Source organism: Jaculus jaculus, chromosome 2 (assembly GCF_020740685.1).
Source record: "Jaculus jaculus isolate mJacJac1 chromosome 2, mJacJac1.mat.Y.cur, whole genome shotgun sequence".
Lineage (NCBI taxonomy): Eukaryota > Metazoa > Chordata > Mammalia > Rodentia > Dipodidae > Jaculus > Jaculus jaculus.
The window spans coordinates 100,669,219-100,692,191 of record NC_059103.1 but is presented as its reverse complement, the minus strand read 5'-3'; the positions used below and the strand labels follow the sequence as shown (position 1 = coordinate 100,692,191).

The following is a 22,973-nucleotide window of genomic DNA, read 5'->3' as shown; positions in this document are numbered from 1 at the left end:
TATATATATATATATATATTTTAAAAAAGAATTCTAAAGCCGGGCGTGGTGGCACACGTCTTTAGTCCCAGCACTCGGGAGGCAGAGGTAGGAGGATTGTCATGAGTTCAAGACCACCCTGAGACTACATAATGAATTCTAGGTCAGCCTGGGCTAGAGTGAGACCCTACCTCGGAAAAGCAAAACAAAACAAAACAAAAAGTATCCTAAAAGAAAAACATCAGTGTTTAGGGTCACAAGTGATAGAAACTAACAATAGATGCAGCATGGAACAGAGGGCTCTTTGGGTATCAGGTGTCATGTACTGGAATGGCCCATGATGGAGGATGTTCATTCTGTGTGAAATTTTCTTTCTTTTTGTAAGTCTTTATTATTATTTATTTATTTGATGGGGAGGAGAGAGAGAAGGGGCACACCCAGGTCTCCATCCACTGCAGATGAACTCCAGATGCATGTGCCATCATGTGCAACTGGCTTACCTGGGTCCTTTGGCTTTGCAGGCAAGTACCTTAAGTGTTAAGCCATCTCACCTGCACTGAAATTTTATTGCTAGCCTTTTAAGAATATATATTTATATTTATTTTATTTATATTTTATTTATTCCAGAGAGAGAGAAAGGGAGAGAATGGGTGTGCCAGGACTTCCAGCCACTGCAGATGAACTCCAGATACATGTGCCCCCTTGTGCACTGGCTTATGTGGGTCCTGGAGAATCAAACCCAGATCCTTTGGCTTTGCAGGCAAACACTTTAACCACTAAGCCATCTCCCCAGCCTGAAATTTTCTTTATGCACACTCACATTTCATTGTGCATACTCGGATAGAAGGCACTTTGATACCTATTATTGATTTCCTGGAGAATCGAACCTGGGTCCTTAGGCTTCACAGGCAGGTGCCTTAACCATTAAGCTATCTATCTCTTCAGCCTGTATACAGAACTTTATAAGCATTTCTTTTCCTGTGAAGAGAGCATGGACTCCATCAGATACTTTTTTTTTCCCCCCAAGGTAGGGTTTCACTCTAGCTCAGGCTGACCTGGAATTTACTATATAGTCTCAGGGTGGACTCAAACTCACGGCAATCCTCCTACCTCTGCCTCCCAGTGCTGGGATTAAAGGTGTGCCCCAGTCCCCCACCAGCCCCAACCCCAGCATCCATCAGATAATTTTGCATGTCTGTGGTTCCTCTGGATCTTTTAAGCATCAATTATATTCTATTGAGCCAAGTGAAACTGAAGGGCTTCTGTGGTGGTTTGATTCAGGTGGCCCCCCATAAACTTAGGTGTTCTGGATGCTAAGTTCCCAGCTGATGGAGATTTGGGAATTAATGCCTCCTAGAGGCAGTGTGTTGTTGGGGGCGGGCTTATGGGTGTTATAGCAGGTGTCCCCTTGCCAGTGTTTGGCACACTCTCCTGTTCCTGTTGTCCACCTGGTCAGGAGGTGATGTCCACTCTCTGCTCATGCTATCATTTTCCCCTGCCATCATGGAGCTTCCCCTTGAGCCTGTGAGCCAAAATAAACCTCTTTTCCCCACAAGCTGCTCTTGGTTGGGTGATTTCTACCAGCAATGCGAACCTGACTGCAACACCTTCCTTCAGCCTGAGACTGTCACTGGACACAGACCTTGCAGCACCTTGACCTAGCATTTTTTTGACTTTAGACTAACAAATATTTGTTCCTTAAGTCCCAAGCTATGATAATTTATTATACCAATAAGAAGTTTATGAAGCAGTTCATTTTGCAAAAGCTGAATTTATTAATGGTCATTTCAAAAGAGATTAGAAAAACTTAAAGAATCAAACTTGTGGGAACAATCATTAAAAGGGGCATTTTTTCATTAATATCATTCAGAAGAGAGATGGCCAGTGGTAGTTTTCTTGAGAAACAGGTGCGCTGTGCATAAGAAGGGCCTGCCTTCCTTCCCGGCAAGGAGAATCAACCGTGGTGGTCACAGGCTCCAGCCTCCGTCAATGATGACAGGGTTGCCTGTTACATAGGCTGACTGCAGTGACAAGTGCAGAAGACCCAAGTTAACCAAGGACAGTATTGAAGCTGTTTTCTATGACTGGGAGGATTAAACATTGACTCTCATGCCAACATGAACTTCAACTTATGAACTGAATTTGGAGCAAAACAAAGTTTGGATGATTTAGAACTACTGAGTGTTCCTGTTGATCTGAAGCAAATGGCCTGTGGCTATTGCTCCAGTATGCTACATTCAACACAGGGTAAGTCAGGTGTTTGGGATCAGAATAACAAAATTAAGGAGTGGTTATATAAAGTGTAGGCTATGATTCCTTCTTTTCTTTTCTTTCTAATTTATTTTTAAATATATTTTATTTATTCATTTATTTATTTGAGAGAAAAAGAGAATGGGAATAGAGGACCCAGATGTAAGCCCAAGTAGCGATTCGATATTCGATAAAAATGCCAAAAATACTCATTGGAGAAGAGACAGCCTCTTCATCAAATGGTGTTGGGAAAACTGGATATATATCTGCAGAAGGATGAAAATATATTCTTTTCTTTTGCCAAGCACAACAATTAAGTCCAAATGGATTAAAGATCTTAACATCAGACCTTAAACTCTGAAACTGCTAGAGGAAAAAGTAGGGGAAACCCTTCAACATATTGGTCTTGGCAAAGACTTTCTGAATACAACCCCAATTGCTCAGGCAATAAAACCACAGATTAATCCCTGGGACCTCATGAAATTACAAAGATTTTGCACTGCAAAGGACACAGTGAAAAAAGCAAAGAGGCAACCTACAAAATGGGAAAAAACTTTGCCAGCTATATATCTGATAGAGGATTAATATCTAGGATATACAAAGAACTCAAAAAGTTAAATAATAAGGAATCAAACAAGCCAATCAAAAAATGGGCTATGGAGCTAAATAGAGAGTTCTCAAAGGAAGAAATACGAATGGCATATAAGCATCTAAAAAATTGTTCTACGTCACTAGTCATCAGGGAAATGCAGATTAAAACTACATTGAGATTCCATCTCACTCCTGTCAGATTGGCCACCATCATGAAAACAAATGATCATAAATGTTGGCGGGGATGTGGAAAAAAAGGAACCCTTCTACACTGCTGGTGGGAATGCAATCTGGTCCAGCCATTGTGGAAAACAGTGTGGAGGTTCCTAAAACAGCTAAAGATTGATCTACCATATGACCCAGCTATAGCACTCCTAGGCTTATATCCAAAGGACTCATTTCATTTCCTTAGAAGTACATGCTCAACCATGTTTATTGCTGCTCAATTTATAATAGCTGGGAAATGGAACCAGCCTAGATGTCCCTCAACAGATGAGTGGATAATGAAGATGTGGCACATTTATACAATGGAGTTCTACTCAGCGGTAAAGAAAAATGAAGTTATGAAATTTGCAGAAAAATGGATGGATCTGGAAAGGATTATACTACGTGAGGTAACCCAGGCCCAGAAAGCCAAGCACCACATGTTCTCTCTCATATGTGGATCCTAGCTACAGATGATTGGGCTTCTGTGTGAGAAGGAAAATACTTAGTAGCAGAGGCCAGTAAGGTAAAAAGGAGACATAAAGGGTAGAGAAGGGAAAGGAGGAGGATACTTAATGGGTTGATATTGTATATATGTAATTACAATGATTGTAATGAGGAGGTAATATGATGGAGAGTGGAATTTCAAATGGGAAAGTGTGGGGGTGGGGAGGGAGGGAATTACCATGGAAAATGTTAATAAAAATTAAAAAAAAAAAAAAAAAAGAGAATGGGCATGCAAGCACCTCCAGTCACTGCAAACGAACTCCATGTGCATGCGCCCATTTGTGTGTCTGGCTTACATGGGTCCTGGAGAGTTGAACCAGAATCCTTTGGCTTTGCAGGCTAAGGCCTTAACCACTAAGCTATCTCTCCAGCCAATACCTTATTTTCATTGCGAAACTCAGAACCATCCAAAACTAGCTAAACTCTAGCCCACTAATCCTTTTTTAAAATCTCTCTTACTACTTTAATTTATTTTGTAAGCAGAGAGAGAGAGAGAGAGAGAGAAAGCAAGAAAAAGAGAGAGAGAGAGAATATGAGGTGGAATTGCTAAGACCTCTTGCTGCTCTAAACGAACTCTAGATGCATATTACTCTGTGAGCCTGACTTTACATGGGAACCAGGGAACTGAACCTGGGCTGGTAGGCTTTGCAAGCAAGTGCCTTTAACTACTAAGAAATCTCCTGAGACCTAATTTTTTAAATATAAGCTTTTTAGTCATAAGCTAACCATGCCAATGACCAAACAAACAAAAACAAAGTGGATATTAGTTGACCAATACATGGAAATGCACTAAATTTTTTTTTATTTATATGAGCAATAATTGTTGTAAGGTATTAAGTTATGAAATAATGTTTTGTACCAGTTTTACATCTATCCAAATCTATATAAAATGGAAAGAATTAAAAAGATTAATTATTGGGCAAGCATTGTGGTTCATGCCTTTAATCTCAGCACTTGGGAAGCAAAAGTAGTAGCAGGATTGCTGTGAGTTTGAGGCCAGCCTGAGACTACATAGTGAATTCCAGGACAGTCAGAGCTAGAAAGAGACTTTAAATGGAAAACAAACAAAAGAAAAAACAAAACAAAACAAAGCAAAGAACAACAACAAACAAAAGCAAAAACAAAAATAAAAAAAAACTGTTAATATAAATTAGAAGCACTTGGGGTTCTAATAACTAGGGGCTATTAGTCACTTTACCCAAGAAAGTCCAACTTCTCTGACTTTCCAGCTGTCTGTTTTATATATGAACTGTGCCTTGCCTCTCTAAATGGCCAGAAGTCCTTTTGCTTAACATTTCATGTCAGAATATGTACAAACCAAGGGCTTTATAGTTATCAGCTGAGCTTGTAACTCAAAAGAGCTTCCTAAAGAGTTGGCTTTAGAGTAATCACAGACTAAAACACTGGTTCTAGTCATCATTTCTCTAGTAATCATAGCAGTTCCCCCAGCTGCTCACAGCTGCTGCTAGCCCCACTGAGAAGTGGAGACTGCTGGGCCAGAATATTTCAGCTCTTGTATTTGCCATTCACCAATCATCTGCTCAGCACTGAGTCACCATAGAGCGGCCAGTGCTAACTCAAAAGTATCCTTGCCACTCCCACCTCTCCCATTCCACCTGTTTATGCTCACAACATGCAAGCATATAGAGCAGAAGAGGAAGTGCTTTTTGTCTGCATCTTCTAACATGGCTTTTACTTTGCCAGCTATATGCCATTACAAAGTATACAGTGGCCACCAGGGAAGAAACAATCACTGGACAGATGCAACATGGAAGAGAGAGGGTTGGGAAATTTTACCCAGATGTCAGACAAGTAGGACTAGGAAAAATAGCCAGTGGACATCTCCCAAACAAGTCCCCAGTAATACTAACTGCCACACGCCAGTCTGCGCCCCCTGAACACAAATTGGCTAACCCAATTACTATTTCATTTCAAGGACTCACAGTCCCCAAAGATTTCTTTGTTTGACTAGTGTGTAATTGGTTGTTTACCAATTGTAACTTAAGAAAGTAAATTTCTGAGAAAATGGAGCACTTTTAATTTTTCCCCACCCTTCATTTCATTTGTGATATGCTTCGAGACATATAAATGTGAATGAGGAAAAGTTGGTTTCACATAAAAGTGGCTTTTCTTTGAGAAAATTAAATCAAAACTTATTCCTACCTTGGAAGTGAAGCATGTTAGCAACATATGCCACAGACTCTCTAAAATGTCATTGTCTTAAAGAGCAAATAGTAGCCTGTGGTTGAGAATGATGAGTTCTGGGAAGAAGAGTGCTTACTTCATCAGAGGCCAAGAACACGCAGAGCAGGGCTACTTCTTCAGCGGTCGCAAATCTTCCTGTTTTCTGTCTCTTTAGGAAAGAACTCAGCGCCTGTGATGAGAGGCCATTGCAGATGTGAGTAATATGGGTTGGCATAGGGGCTCCCCTATAACTCCTTACGGGGTTAAAAGCAAAAGGAATCTACAGAGGGATTACTGAGGTTACCATGACATTTTCACCCCGGCATTCAAATTGTTCATGACACACTAAACTCTGTACATACTGGGACAGTTGAGAAGGATAATGGCGACGAACAACTAATCAAGTGTTGTTTCCTAAAACAGGTATGATCAATGATGGTGCATGCTGGTAATCCCAATTCTTGGGAGGTTGAAGAAGGAGGATTCAAGTTCAAGGCCTACGTAAGCTATATATTGAGACCCTAGCCCAAAAACAAATGTGGTATTCACAAAAAAGATAAAATTTATCGTGTAGCCACTTCTCGTGCACAGTTCCAGAGCAGTAAGCCCACTCACCTTATGTGCTGCTGTCACCCACTCTCCATAGACCTGGTTTCACCTCACAAAACTGCAAATCTACTAAGCCATATCTTTCCATCCTTCCCCCAGGCCCTGACAACCTCCACTGGACTTTGTGTCCCTGTGAATCTATCTCATGCAAGGAAGAAAACATTTCATGGGCCAAAATGTTTGAACACATTCAAAGTACTAGATATACCTCTTCAGGGTTTTCTCTGGCTTGAATTCTTTCTTGCAGAGAGGGGGTATCAACCGTTCCTAAACCAAAGAGGCACATTCAGCATGGTTTCTTAAATTGAGAAAGAAATTAAACTCGAAACTTTCTTTCCTATATGATACAACAATCAGCCAAATCCTTGCCTTTTCACTTAAAAATGTTCCATTTCCTCCACTTGCCTGACCACTTATTTATTAGGATTATAACATCTTTAATAACAAACATTACTATGAATTTTAAAAACACACACCATGATTTTTTGTGATACTAGACAAGGACTCTGAATGAATGACCTAGCACCGTCAATGACATATATTTTAGTCACATTATATTTACATGATGCTTTCTTGATATTAAATACCTTCATTTACTTTAAAAATATTCTATTTATTTAATTGCAGGAGGGAGGGGGGAAAGAAAGAGGCATATATATTTATTGGGGTGGGGGAGAGAGAAAATGGGCATACCAGGGTCTCTAGCCATTGTGAACAAATTCTACATGCATGTGCCCCCTTGTACAACTGGCTTACATAGGTCCTGGACAATGAAAACTGGGTCCTTTGGCTTTGCAGGTAAGTGCCTTAACTGCTAAGCCATCTCTCCAGCCCTTTAATACTTTTATATGAATTATTTCAGTAATCCCCACATGGCCCATAAGCACTCTACCAGTTTGCCTCAATGATCTCAAAGCCATTCTGCTCCAGCCCTCAAATTCCTGTTTTTAACTACTGTTTTAAGTTTCTCATAAAAATATAATTGGGTGGGGGGAGAGACTAGAGAGGTGGTTCAGAGGTTAAAGGCACTAGTTTTCAAAGCCTGCTGACCTGAGTTCAAATCCTTACTACCCATATAAAGCTGGATGCAAAGTGTGAACCTATGCACCTATGAACCCAATGGGAGGTGGAGCCAGGAGAATCCAAAGCTTAAGGGACATCTCATCCTTATGTCTGCAGCCCGGCAGTTTACTTACAGTGGCAAGAGACCCTTCTCAAAGAAGGTGGATCACAGAAAACCCAAAGGGCTTCTCTGGCCTCTACAGCAGCACAATGGCATGTCTGCCCCATACCACACACACAAATAAATAAAAAATATATAATTCATTTTTCTTTTAAAAAGAAAAATAATGATTAAAAACTGTAAAATCTCACTTAGTTGACACGTCTCTAGACTTTTTTCTTAGTTTGATCTTTAAATTCTCTTAGAGAACCTTTTTTACAGAATGGATGGTACTCTAGGGAACCATTTGATTTTTCTGAAGTTAGAAGAAACAACTTTATAGTCACACCTCAGCTAGACCACACTCCCGAGAATGCCCAAGATTTAATCTATGCTCTGGAGATGTTTGCTTTTTAAATTTTATTTATTTTTACACTGAGGAGGAGGGAGAGAGAAATAGGATGGGCGTGTTAGAGTCTCTAACCACTGCAAACATCCTCCAGATGCACGCACCACCATGTGTCTCTGGCTTACATAGGATCTGGGGAGTTGTAACTGGGTCCTTAGGCTTTACACACAAAGCGCCTTAACTACCACGCCATCTCTCCAGCTCTGGAGATGTTTCCTTTTTTTTTTTTTGAGGTAGGATCTTATTCTAGCCCAGGCTGGCCTGGAATTCACTTTATTCTCAGGGTGGCCTTGCACTTACAGTGATCCTCCTACCTCTGCCTCCTGAGTGCTGGGATTAAAGGCATGTGCCACCACGCCTGGCCAGTCAGTGGTTTACATCTGGAGAAGCATCAACTCATTCTCCAAAGCTTGCCATGCTCTTTAAGTGTGGAAATGGTCCATGAGTAATTTAAAAATACTTCTCCATAGGGCTGGAGAAATGGCGTAGTGGTTAAGGTGCTTGCCTACAAAGCCTAAGGACCCAGGTTTGATTTTCCAGTACCCAAGTAAGCTAGATGCAGGTGGCTTATGCGTCTGGAGTTCATTTGCAGTGGCTAGAAGCCCTGGTACACCCATTTTCTCTCTTTCTGCTTGCAAATAAATAAACCAATGATGGTCCGCTTTGCATCTCTGTACTGCCAAGTGCCCCTGGTGTGCTTCCACAACACCAGATTCTGGCAGCCTCTGCCACTTGATTCTAAGGGGTGCTGTGGGGTGGGGTGGGACAGGGATGTTAACTCCGTCACATATGCTGCTCCTACCAGGAGGCATGGGATCTCCTTCCCAGCATACAGCTGGGCCGGTACCTTAGCAAGGCCACACATTTCCTCAGCTGGCACATGGTGAACCAGCATATGAGATGTTGCTCACCTGGAGATAGGATGTCCCAAAGGCTGTGTTCTCCCGACTCACCTGGGCACACACAGTTGCACCTGATTCCCTGCTGGATGAAGTCTGCAGCCACGGACTTTGTGAGGCCTATCACAGCTGCCTTGGTGGCACTGTACACACATCTATTCTCCACTCCTGGGGGAGAAGGCCAAGGTCAATATTTGGAGGAAGTATAGGCAGTATGCCCAGGTGGGCTGGCCCTGGAGCCTGCCCTTCAAATCGACAAACCAATCGGGTCTTCCCAGTGCAGACCTGGCTCTTACAAAAGAACACATTTTCAATCATCTACAAAAGCTGTTCCCAGCCTTGTCTCTCTCTCTCTCCTTCCCCCAGCATCCCCTTGCTCTGCCTCTCCTCACTCTGGTCCCAGTGATACACATGAGACTCATGTCTATAATCCCAGAATATGGGAGGCTGATGCAGGCAGGCTGACATGAGTTTTAAGGCCAACCTGGTCTACATAGTGAGTTCAGGACTGCATGGGCAACACACCATGTGTTTGTACCATCATTTCCCACCCCCCACCCCCATTCCATGGAGTACCCTCCTTAGTGGGATTGCTGGTATTCACCATGGGGTTGTGGGTTATAATGGGGGCTACAGAGATGGGTCAGTGGTTAGTGGGCTTGTCTGCAAAGCCCAGTGACCCCAGTACCCATGTAAAGCCAGATACACAAACTTGGCACATGCATCTGGAGTTTGTTTGCAGTGGCTGGATGCCCTGGCACACTCAGTTCTCTCTTTCTCTTTGCAAATAAATTAAAAATATTTTAAAAAGACAATAATAGTTATTGTAAAATAACTAAAAATGAAAAGGAATTTTGAAATTATATACAGGTTTTATGACTTCCTCTATACTTATTTCCAAAGCCTAAGCTGAGAAATGTTTATGTGTGAGGGCATTACAAACCCTAGAGAAAGGCATCCCTACCTTTGATGCTGGAGGCCACGGAGGACATGTTGATAATGTTGCCAGATTTCTGAGCAAGCATCTGCCAAGACAAAACAAGGAGCTCTACTCTGCAGGCCAAAATCACTACTGTTAAAAAATCCACTTTTTTTTAATGTAACCAATTTGATGTTTTTCATTTTCCTGCTTCCTTCCCTCCTTCCTTCCCTTTGTAGTTTTTGAATTATATTTATTTATTTATGAGAGAGAGAGAGACAGAGACAGACAGACAGAGAATAGGTGCATCATAACCTCCAGCCACTGCCAACCAACTCAAGACACATGTGTCACCTTGTGCATTTGGCTTTATGTGGGTTATGGGGAGTCAAACCTGGGTCCTTTGGCTTTGCAGCCAAGTGTTTTCACTGCTAAGCCATCTCTCCAGCCCTTCTTTTGTTTTTGAGGCATCGTCTCATATTGTAGCCTGAACTGGCCTAGAACTCAAAATATTTCTACTATAGCCTAAGAGAACTAAGATTGCAGCATTTAGTACTCTGTCAGCTCAACTTAACCTTAAGATCTATGAAACTGAAACATTTTTTAAAATTTATTTTTATTTACTTATTTGAGAGCAACGGACAGAGAGAGAAAGAGGCAGAGAGAGAGAGAGAAAATGGGTGTGTCAGGGCCTCCAGCCACTGCAAACAAACACCAGATGCGTGCACCCCCTTGTGGGTCTCACTAACATGGATCCTGGTGAATCCACCCTCAAACCAGGGTCCTTAGGCTTCACAGGCAAGTGCTTAACCACTAAGCCATATCTCCTGCCCAACTATGAAACACTTTTACAAGTAAATCTGAAACACTTAGCACATGCTTTGATGGGAACTGGTAAACACTTATTGACATTTCTGAGAGATGCTACTACCTTATTGTGGTACCAGAGCATTAGCAGCAAGACCAAGAATGAATTCTGAGTTAAAATATGAATAAAGCATTCCTGATAATTGTCAGACTTTTACTCTATTCAGCATGTATTTAGCAAATATCTACTCTGCTCAGGTATTACACAGGGGTTCAAAGATAAATGGGCATGGTTCCTCCCATGGTGGGCAGCCAGCCTAACTGAAGAGGCTGACATAATTAGCCTCAGTGGTGACAGAAGAGGGTAGGAGGCTGCTCTGGGCTCAGGGCATTCAGAGAGGAACTCCTGAGGAGGAGGGATCAGCACTGAATTTTGAAAACTAGATGGTGAGTCAGAAAAAAAACAGACAAAAGCGGAGGTGCTCCATGGGGAGGCTACCACAGGTATAAAGGCTCAAAAGAGGGACAGGGGAGGAGTGATGGGGCTGGTTGAATGCAGGCCCAGGGAGGAGCAAGGCTGCAGAGAGGAGCCCATGCTGACCTTGGAAGCAGTGCAGTAATACTGAAGGGCTTACAGCGGAAGTAGGGTGGCACATCCAGATTTGGGGGTTATCAGGATGACTCCGGAGCCATGCAGAAAGCAGTGGAAGCATGTGCAGGGACTTGGGACAGCACGGTAAAGCAGAGCTGCAAAATTACTTAGTACAGAGTGGGAGTGCTGAAGTGGGATGGGCAGGCCTTGGTAAAGGGCTATCCCCGTGAAAGCAGGTGCCACCCACTTGGGACTGTGATTCCTAAGATGCCTCTTTGAGAATTTCCTAAGATGTGACATTATCAAAAGAGGTCTTTGTCTTCCTTATAGTGCACCCTGTAGGCAGTCAACATATTTGGTTGAGTAAGGTTCTCCGGATGCTACCCCAAACTGCAGATGCTACACCCTGTCCTAGATCTAAAGAAATGTATAATGAACAAAGTTGCTACAAATTTTAAAATGTTTTAAAAACATGGGCTAGAGAGATGGCTTAGTGGCTTAGGCACTTGCCTGCAAAGCTAAAGGATCTAGGTTCAATTCCCCAGGACCCACATAAGTCAGATGCATTAGTCTGGGATTTGTTTGCAGTGGCTGGAGGCCCTGGTAAGCCCATTCTCTCTTTTGCTTTCTCTCTCAAATAAATAAATAAAAAATGTTTTAAAATTAATTCTGCTTTATTAGCCACAACTCCAATGTATGTTTTTAAGACAGCAGACAGGCAAGGGCATAGGTATCCATGATTATTCTGGGAGAGAAGCAGGAAGTTAGTGGAATTCCCAATTATTGTGTACCAAATTTTCTGTGAAGTCACTGATGAGGCAGACTGCCAGGAAACAAGGCCAAGGTGGTGGAGGACACAAGAGAGACAAAGTATTCAAATAACTTCTGGGGAATGCAGGTCACAAAGTCAAGAACGTGAGACCCAACTTGTGTCACACTGAAAATTAAATGATGTCTCCATGCAATGAACGATCTCTACAGGTGCTGGAAAGGATCTGTCCTCTTGGGAGCACACACCAGCATTCAGGAACAGAACTGGAGGAGAGGAGATGTGTGGTGACAGATGGACACAGGGCTGAGGAGGACATGATGATATACTTCTGTATGGTATTTTTCTTACGTTCTATTTTAATATTCCTAGCTAGTTGTACCCAGGGTTAAGTCATGTAAAGTAACTCCAAGGCTTTGCACGGCAAGGACTAACAGGATGCAAGGAGAGGCAGGGGTGATCAGGCCAGGTCAAGGAACACAGCACAGGAAATGCAGCAATGAACTTCAGTGTGCTTTCTACCTGATATTGGAAATTGTAACCAAACAGGGTCCTTTTTCATCAAAAGACCTGGAATGTTTGTAGGATATAATTATGGTGAAAACCAAGTCTTAAAATTGTTCTTTCTTGTCCATTTTAACTGACATGCCCTACCTTTGGTGTGTGCATCTTCATGTGTGTGTGTGAGTGCACGCACAGTATACGTGTGGAGGTCAGAGGACAATATCTGGGTCGGTCCTCACCTTTCCACCTCATCTGAGGCAGGGCTTCCATATCTGGATCTTTCTCCATGGTTCTTTGCTGTGCCTACCACCAAGAGCTTCCATGACAGGCTCCTGTTTCCACCTGTCATCTTACCATCACCTCAGCATGCTATGAATACAGAAGCCCAGATGCAGCTTCATGCTTTGTACATGATGTCTGAGGATCAAATTTGGGTCCTCAGGCTTGAGCAGCAAGCAACTTATCCATGCACCATCTCCCTAGGCCCCTGCTTTTAATACACAGAGAATATGAACAGTTCATTTTAACAAGTAAAGATTGGCTCAGTTCCTGGTCTTTTGAAATGAAGTAATTCCCTGGACAAAACCCTTAGAAATCAGTCACATTGGAGATGCTCATGATGCCCTTAACACTTGTACTGTCCATTCCACCCAGGTTCATCTGCAGTTCTTGTCCTTGTCTCCATCCTGATGGCCCCAATGCCAGCTCAGTTCCTGCTGCTATGACATAATTCAATCACCCAGCTCCCCATGTGACAGCACTCTTATGGGTATGGAAAGTGAAGCATGATTCACCTCCAAGAAACTCCAGTGCAGCCTACAGAGCCCTCTGAAGGGTCCTTTTGTCTGTATCAAGTTAGTCTTCTCAGACCCAGTCCTTCTGTCCCCATTGGAAAGACCTCAGCTCCTATCATTGGCAAGTCTTGGCCACTTAAGTCTTTGAGTTCAGAGCTGACCCCCATCTGGACTGACAACTTTGATTGATTTATTCATTCAATAAATCTTGGCTGGCTAACTCTATGTGCTAGTGACTCCCTTGAAATAAAACAAAGAGAAAAAAACCCCAAAGAAATGAACAAACCCAAAGAACAAAGATGTCACCAAGCCTGTGCCTTAGTGGCTGTTCTCTTATACTGGACCTTGAGCCCATGTTTACCTCTCCTAATAGAACCTTCATCCTGGTCTTGCCTCTTGACTGATCCTCCCATCTATGATGGTTTGTTGTACATCTTTCCATGAACAGATGTTGTCCACAGGTATCACCATGTGCTGACCAAGTAACTTTTATATATATGTGGGTTCCAAATCCTGACTATCTCTGGAAACTTCTACTCTGGTGTTTATGTGTCAGATTTAGTGAAAGAGAAAATCTTAGTTAGGACTGGAAACGACGTGCAGTGTGGGTGACAGGCAGACACTGGCAGGACACAAGTGCATCTTCTACAGCACAAAGCCTAGGAGGTCAGAGTGTGCCCAGGGACTTCTGACATCAGTGTGTGAGACCAAGAGTCAAGCTTCTCAGGGTCATTTCCCCCACATGACTAGATCTTGCACAGCCTGGACTGGTCTCAAAATTCTAGTCCCCCTGCCTCAGCCTCCAGAATGCAAATATTACTGATGTGTGCAGTGCACCTGGCTCAGTCAGTTCAAGCAAGTGACAAGGAATCCCTCTGATTCCATAACCCAGCCAATATATTTTTCTGTTAAAAAAAAAGAGTGAGTTACTGCCTCACCTAGGTCATTGTTAGGATGCATTATTCTTGGCAAACTCACTAATTTATGAGGTGGCATCAGTATATTTTAAAAGTTAACGTGGATGACAGGTTTCAGTCCTACTCAGCTGTGCTCCTAATGTCTCTCCGAGCCACTGCTTTTGCAGGACTTCAAGCTTATAGAAGGCTGGATTGGAAAATGAGTTGTGCTCATGTCTTGCCCTCTGAGACCTACTTTTCTCTCCCTGAGTGACCTTTTTTTTGTCTTCAAATCTACTTTGAAATCCTAAAAAGCACAGATTCTCATAAACTTTAAGTAGGCAAGAAGGGAACATATTTTAAAGGATATAATATATGTATGTATGCATGGTTTCACTGTAGCCGAGGCTGGCCTCAACCTAAGAACAATCCTCTTAACTCAGCCTCCTCAGTGCTGGGATTAAAAGTGTGTGTCACACACTGGCTTATTCAATATTTTGTGAGCCTACCCAATGTCCTTTTAGGCACCAAATAAGGACTTCAAAAATCTGTTATTACCAAGTCAGTAACTAGCTTTCCTGTCAGTGTTCACATAGATTTTTCTTAACATTTGTTTGACTATCCAGAGCAAACTGGCAGCCACATCTTTCCATTAGCAAAGCTGTGTGCCTGCCATGGGTTGGGCAGCAGCCAGTCAGGACCTTTGGTCAATCATCCAGTGCAGCTGAGGCAAAGGGAACGTGGCTCCTGTATATTTCACCCATTATCTGACAACCTGGAGCCGGACTGGCTCAGGCTCAGTATCTTCCACATTGTCTGCTACTGGTTCAGGTGCTCATTCAAAGCCAGGGCTGTGCACATCCCACATTGACACCACACAGAGCACCCAGAACAGTACTTTGTACTCAGAGATGTGTCAGTGTTGCTTGAAAGTGAAACTTAAAATCCTGATGAGGTGGGTGAAGACTAGAGAATTCAGGGGAGACTGAACTTAGAGGCCCATGGTGGTTTGAATCAGATGTCCTCCATAAACCTATGTGTTTAATGCTTGGTCCCCAACTGGTCATAATTTGGGAGGTGGAGCTTTGCTGAAGGTGTGTTGTTGTGGTGGGCTTAGGGGTGTTATAGCCAGCTCCCCCTTGCTAGAGCTCTGTTCACTCTCCTGCTGCTGTTTCTACCTGCTGTGGCAAAGGAGATGCCCATCCGCTCATGCCTTGCTTTCCCCTGCCATCATGAAGCTTTCCCATTAAGATTGTAAACAACCAGACTAAAATCTTTCCTACCATCAACTACTTTTGGTCAGGTGCTGTGTCCCAGCCATAAGAAGGTAACTACAACAAGACTCCACTCACTCTCTCCTCCCCAATCCCTTGTGGCTCAATTCAAAATAGAAGCAGGAGACTCCAGAGTGGAGAATAGCACTGGGGCTCATGCACCTTGACAGTGTGCACCAGAAGCTGGAATTGTGAAGGGATGAGCTACCAGGCTTCATATTTTGCCCCCAATCATTTGCTGGTCATGTAACTCAAAGCAAATTCCCTATCTCCTCAAGTTTCACCTTCTCTATAGTCAGTGGATATGATAAAATACCACATGCTTCACATGATCCTTCAGGTCCTGCATGCCTTCTTGCTGGCTCTTCTGTCTGGAGACCTCTCCCCAGATACTTATGACATTCACTCCCTCCCTTCATTTCCATGGCTCTGAGCATCCCACCTTGTCAGTGATGTACTGGAGGCTCTCACTGGTATCCTAGCTCCTTTGACTTCATGGAACTTACAAATACTCCACATTTTATATGTCATTTGGATTACTTGTCAACCTGTCTCATTAATTAATAATGGGAACTATCTTGTGAAGAACTTAAGTTTGTTACTGCAGTTCCTTTGTGTAGAATGGAGTCTGGTGAGCAGAATGTGTCTAAAATATACTTCTTGAATGTAAGATCTGGAAAGTTAAATGAATCAATTTATATGAAATATCCAGAGAATATTTGCCATTCTGTTATCTATCATCACTCTAGTACATTTGTGTTTCCGTCCTGAATCCCAGGAGGAGACTTCGCTCATTTCTTATCGTGGCAGTCCTCTTACTTTGGGAAGAAATGCCTTGATCATCAGGTACATGCTGCGGACATTAAGATTCATTGAGAAGTCCCAGTCTTTTTCTTCACAGTCTAGAATGGTTCCATGGTGCACAAAACTGAAGAAGTAATTAAACAGAGGGGAAAATACACTGTTAAAGGGCTATAAATTGGGCTCTGTGGTGAAGTATTTCCTTAGCATGTTTGAGGCTCAAGGACTCAATCTTTAGCACCAGATGAACAAACAACACAATAGCAGCAGTAGCAGCAACAACAAGAACACACGCACACACACATGCACACTTGTGATTGGAAACTTCTGTATTCTAGATAATGATCATTTTTACTGTCCTTTACTGACTTTAACCATCATCCCTTCACCTTATCACAGCATTAAACAATTCACACTAGTACCATTCAACACATACTATGAATAACACCAACAACATAAGCCTGAGCATTTGTTAAGTGAAAATACCATTCTTTAAGAGAAGGCAAGGATCAGGGGTTGCTGAACATGAAAAATTTATACCACATCCATTTGGAAACACCATTGCCATTAAAAAGCAAACAAGAGGACTGGAGGGATGGCTTAGCATTTAAGGCACTTACCTGTGAAACCTAAGGATTCATGTCCAACTCTCCAGATCCCACATAAGCCAGATGCATAAAGGTGAGGTAAGCACAAGGTTGCACATGCCCAGTGGGTGGTGCAAGTGTCTGGGGTTTGATTTTAGTGGCTGAGGCCCTGGGGCAATTTTTTCTCTCTCTGTGTCATGTATGTATGCATGTATGTATGTACATACGTACGTATGTATGTACATATATATGTATGTATATAGCAAGCAAGAGATGAACAGAACAGGAAGTCTGTCCTGTTCGACTCCCATTTCCAGAGCAGCAGTGCCCTCAGGTGGCAGAGGTATAACATTCTTCAGGGAAGTCAACATTTGAAGGAAAACAAGTCTTTTAATTTCTCAGGATAGCAAAATAACATTGGTTCTGTTGCTGCTAGTTGTGAAAACAGAACAAGAGAAAGTCCTTAAAATAACCCCCTCTCCTTTGTAAGCCTAACTTCCCCCAAGGAAGCTTTTAACACCGGCATCCTTACTGATTTGGTCCTCTGGTCCATGATTACATGTTAACTATAGAGCATGTGGTTTCCATTGACAGCAGGGCTTCCAGTTTAGCTACTCTGTCAGCTTCCTGCAGCAACAGTTCAACATTGACCAGATGCTGAAAAGCCACCTGCAAATTTGCTGTATCTCAAGATATAGAAGGATAAGCAGACTAATTATAAAATAGATAACCAGGATCCACTGCTTTACTTAAACTTCTATAGTCTAAGACATAGAGCTGAGACACACTTTGCATCAGTATCAAGTGTCTTGCATAGACTTTAACTGTCTTTCAGGCCACAAGTCCCCATGAGGCACCAATTTTATTTCACTTGCTGTATCTTACTTATAATGCAAATGCTTTCTGAAATGTGGCCAGACTTCCCAAGGAATTTCATGGCCCATAGTCAACCATGTTTTCATATTACCACTATGCACCTAATAAAGTCATAAAAAAAACTTTCTGAAAGTGAAATTAAGTGGTTTAAATTACCCAGCAACGTTAAAGAGAACATCGACTCTCTCAACTTCATTGGCAAACTGATCAATTTGTTTTTTCTTTGTGACATCAAGGACTCGTGTTTGAATACCTGAAGAATAAAGTAAAAGGCATTTAGCTATAAAACTATTTACCTCAAGCATCCTCAAGCAGCTGCTTCCTGACATACATCCATTGCTGAACCTAATCTCTTTTCTGTACCCTAACTTACAAGGGGGAAGAAAGGGGGAAGAACAATCCAATGGCTTTCAGAAGCCTTATCTGTGAAAAAATGTATAGTCTCGATGGTTTTTCTGTTTTGTGGTGTGGGGAATGTAGTCCAGCCACGATGTAGTCAATTATAGGTCAGCCTGGACCAACTAGTGAGTCCCTGTCTCAGAACAACAAAACCCCACCCCATCATTTTCTACCCCTTTAGTGTGCTTAGTTTTTAGTTGTCAATTGTATCCTGGTAAAGGCAAAAGGAAAAATAACAACAGGGCTGGAGAGATGGTTCAGTGGTTAAGGCACTTACTTGCAAAACCTAATTGGCTCTAGTTTGATTTCTCAGTACCTACACAGAACCAGATACACAAAGTGGCACATGCATCTGGATCTTGTTTGCAGCGACTAGAGACTCCTCCACACCCATTCTCTCTCTCTTTCTTTCTGCCAGGTATGGTGGTGCACACCTTTGATCCTAGCATTTGGGAGGCAGAGGTAGGAGGACCACTGTGAGTTCTTGGCCACCTTGAGACTGCATAGTGAATTCCAGGTCAGCCTGAGCTAGAGCAAGACCCTACTTCAAAACACTAAAAGAAACAGGGGCTGGAGAGATGGCTTAGTGGTTAAACACTTGCCGATATAGCCTAAGGACCCTGGTTCAAGGCTTGATTCCCCAGGCCCCACGTAAGCCAGATACACAAGGGGTTGCATGCATGTAGGGTTTTTGCAGTGGCTGGAGGCCCTGGTGTGCCCATTCTCTCTCTCTCTTCCTGTCACTCTCAAATAAATAAAAAAAATAAATAATTTTTTAAAAAACCAAAAAAACAAACAAACAAAAACACCCAACAATAACACCAACAAAAGATGGAGGTGAATGTGAAGATGTATGCATGTGACCAGTAACATCTCAGCACTCAGGAGGCTAAGGCAGGGAGATTGCAAGTTAAAGGCCAGACTGGCCTATATGGTAGAACTTTGTCTTCAGAAGGAGAGTAAAACATTCTCTTAATATGTTTATTATTAAATTATTTTCTACTTTTTTCAAACCTGAATTTGCAATTATGTGAGGATCTTACCATGTTACTATTGGGCGGAAGCACAAGTGAAACATTACCATTAATGGTTAACCCTAACTGTTAATTTTCATACATGATTGTGTAACTGGGAACTAAAGCCCTTAACATGATGCATGATATAACATCTTAAGTATACACCTTCAGATTTCTCCTTAAGGACTCAGATCTTGTTTGTTGGTTCACAGACTAGAGACATGGTATCAAAGAGTCAGGCTGAGACATAGAGTTTTCTTCCAACATGTGAGTACCCTTGTTCTCTAATACCTGGCTGACTGAGTGCCATGGCCCAGCTGCTGAGTAGCTCACCTGGGTACTCTTCCAGGTCTTGAAGTTTAGACTCATTGATATCCGTGGCTATGACCTTAGCACCTTCTCTTGCAAAAGCCTGGTGGACACAAAGTATGAGTCAATCCATGTTTACTTGACTGAATCGCTCTGTAAAGAGAAGTCATTTGTTCTTTTTTATGCTTATCATATTTTTGTTGTTTTTCACAGAAAATATGTGGAATGTAAGTCTGGTCTCATCTTCCCCTTCTCCTTGTTGTAATTATTATTTATTCATTTTCATTTATTGGTCCAACATGATATACACTATGCTTGTCATTTTTGTCTCTTTATTATCAAACAAAATAGTGGAGTTTTTAAGCTCTACTTTTTTTTAAATTTTTAACTTTTTTTCTTTTTTTTCTTCTACTTTTGTTTATAATGTTATTACTGTGACAAGAGCCTTTATGCCATTTCCGAGTGATGACTAAACTCTGAATGAGAGAAGCACAAATGATTTTCCCTCCCAGGAGTATAGGAGTCCATGCATAATGTCAACCCACACCCAGCACTATACTTCCAGTGCATTACTAGCTGGGGGAAGGCGGTACAGAAGTTGAGGTGAAACATTAAAATGGACCTTAGGGTGTCATGTCTGGGCTATGGCCACATGGTCCTGGGTTGTGGATGTGCCGGATTTCATTTGATCCCGATGCTAAGCAGTGTTGCCTCCTTCCCCCACCCCTGTGGTATTTGGATGGGAGTTTTATAACTCTGGAGTTCTGGAAGCTATGTACCCCTGTGGGTCACCTGCAGAAAATTTCCAAGTCAAAGATTATCAGAGATATCACGTAACAAGCAGAGCATACTCATTCCTTCATCCGTGTCAGGATTAGGGATTTTTTTCTGAGCTCCACCCTTTCCCACTTCCCTTTGCCCCACTGCTCCATGGACTTTAATTTTTCTTCTAACTTAAGACACCAGAAGCATAAAAGTTAGAAAATGGAAACTGGCCAGGAATGCAGCTCAATGGCAAGAGTTTATACTTAACCTGCTCGGCCTGGGGTTCAATACCCAGCCCCTCCCCCACCAGAGAGAAGAAAACTGAAAAGAACTGGGCAAAGAAAAAGAAAATAGTACAGAAGAATCAAATAACCATGGCATTGGTCCATACAACTCAGTACTTAGTAAAAGTGAGAACGTAAACAAAAACAGTATCAACTCACTAGGGCAGAAGCCCGGCCGATCCCCTGGGCAGCGGCTGTCAGGACAATGACTTTCCCTTCAAGTCGTCCCATTAGGAGCCTGCAGTGGAACCTAGCGACACGAGCAGATAATGCTTTCACTGCAGCAAAGGCGTCATGCAGGCAGAAACACCCGGAATAAGTCTTCGGTGTGCTCCGTGACGCATGTGAGCACAGCTGCTGCAAGCCTCCCCAGCCATGCGTACCTGCTTTTCTCAGGTCCGACTCGAAAGGCGTAACTTTCCCTTCTTCCCTTTTCTATCTCTTCTTTGGATCCTGACCAAAACCCTATGTATGCCCTGAACGTCGAGGTTTTCTCATTGTTTCTGTGAAGACCACCTATCCTCAAGCAGCTCTTTGTTGACATACATCCATTGCTGAACCTAATCTGTTTTCTGTACCCTAATTTACAAGGGGGAAGAAAGGGAGAAGAACAAGCCAATGGCTTTCAGAGGCCTTGTCTTTTCTGCAGTTAGGAAGTCCTCATGGATGCCCACCTTTGTTTCACTGACCACATGTGTGCAAGGAAGCAGAGGTGATGAGAAAGGAGAGCATTGGAGCAGTTTGTCTAGCCATCAGTGAAAAGCAGGAGGGAGAACTGCACTTGGTGGGTGTTGAATGAAACTGGTCAAAATAACCTTCACATTCCTCTGCTCAGCTGCTGGCCTGATAAAGCTCAGGAAGCCTTGAGCACTCACATTTCCTCCTGTCTTTGGAACTTTTCACTTGAGCCAGCTAAGCTTTGTTTTATTTTCTTAATTTATTCTTTGATGTTTTACCCATGTACTCTTTTTTTCCAATCCTCTACAGTTTGGTCTAAGCTATATAAGTTCAAGTGCTTGTAGGCAGCTGGCATTGGGGGATTCATGAGAAGACAGTTAATTTTTTCAAATTCACAAATTAGAAATATTCCTGGGTTGGTACAAGGTCTGGTAAATTGAGGATTACACATTTGCCTTCCAATTACAGGGTGAAGAAAAGACCTCCTGGTTCTCCTATCTCCAGTAGGCTTCTAAGTCTCCAGGGCTGGGCCAGGAACCCGAGCTTTGTATACCAGGGACTATGGGAGAGAAGTGGTCATGAGGTCCCCTCACCAGAGGCCATTCTCCACATGAAGGCAGCCCTGATTTCCCTGATGCCCGGATCTCCTTCTCCACATCTCCCACCCCATCTACCACCTTGCTGAAGGCCATCACGGTGGCACAGTGGTCAGGGCTCATCCACACCACCTGCTTTGTTCCCTCCCTCTCTGGCACTATGGTAGAAAGTTCTCCCAGTCTTACCTAACTCCTTCCTCATTTCCTCTAACAAGATGCATGTCTGGGTAAGTCCATCTTGGAGGTTAATTTTTGGAGAACCAGCCCAGCACAGTCATTTTATAACAAGTAACTTCTGGCTGTGCTCCAGGTATGTTCACAAATGTTAGGGGACAGAAACTTTCCCCCTCCACCCATGCCTCACCTACTCTGATACAATGTCTTTTCCTTTTCTTCTTGCACAAAACTTACTTCCCAGCATGGCCATTGGTGATGCTAGGACTGGAACCCTAACAATAGATAAGACTGCGTTATTACTAAAATGGATTTCTTTTGGAAAAAGAGAGCAAATTCGGCCAGAAATCATAGGATAAGCTCATTGTTAGCAAATCCAACATGAAACTTGAGTACTTTGGCTTTCTCACTCTATTGAGAAGATCATCATTAACTTTTGATTAGTGGGGACTCAGAGCATATTCAGGAATTCCTTCTATCTTCATAAACCAGACAAACAAGTTTACTTAGGATCGATAATGTGAAAGCTGTCTTTTTTGGCTATTTTGAAAAGATCTGGCAAATTCTGTCCTTTTAAAATCTTTATCCTTCTAACTTCTAACATTCATCTTGAAATAGGCATGTACAAAATAAATAACATCTAAAAGTTAAACGTGCCATTTCCCCCAAAGTTTTGTTTTAAAGCTATTAGAAAATCTTACTTTAGTGTAGTGAGTTGATGCAGTCCTCCGCTCCAGCAGCTGAGAAGTTTGTGCAGAGCTGAATCACATGCTCAGGAATGCTTGCTGGGATATGTAGTTCCAATTCTTTGTGGCGCACTAGCCAGTGCAGTTACTGTTTAGAAGGAGTTGCAACAAATATATACCTTATATGACTATGTGCTTCCATCTAGTGGAAGATACGTGGAACTGTTAACTCTAAGCAGGTGAACTTTGGAAAGTCACGTTACAGATTTTATTATTTATTTACTAATGAGAAAGAGAGAAAGAGGGCGGGGTGGGGAGGGAGGGGAGGCAGGGAGGGAGGGAGGGAGGGAGGGAGGAAGGGAGGGAGGGAGAGAGGGAGAAAGGGGGAGGGTGCACCATGGCCTCCAGCCACAACAAACAAACTCTACATGTATGCACCACCTTGTGCATCTG

At 42.6% G+C, this 22,973-nt stretch overlaps 1 protein-coding gene across 1 annotated transcript; it reads right to left on the bottom strand.

Moving 5' to 3' along the window:
- Positions 1–1,730: 1,730 nt before the first annotated feature.
- Positions 1,731–22,688, bottom strand: LOC123458855 (3-hydroxybutyrate dehydrogenase type 2). Its single transcript, XM_045144675.1, has 10 exons — positions 22,536–22,688; positions 20,546–20,636; positions 19,362–19,440; positions 17,770–17,866; positions 16,169–16,277; positions 9,759–9,819; positions 8,849–8,962; positions 6,533–6,591; positions 5,813–5,905; positions 1,731–2,000 (listed from the first exon to the last, which is right to left on the bottom strand). The coding sequence occupies exons 2-10, from the start codon at positions 20,615–20,617 to the stop codon at positions 1,947–1,949; spliced, it is 738 nt and encodes a 245-aa protein (XP_045000610.1). The 5' UTR covers positions 20,618–20,636; positions 22,536–22,688; the 3' UTR covers positions 1,731–1,946.
- Positions 22,689–22,973: the final 285 nt, after the last annotated feature.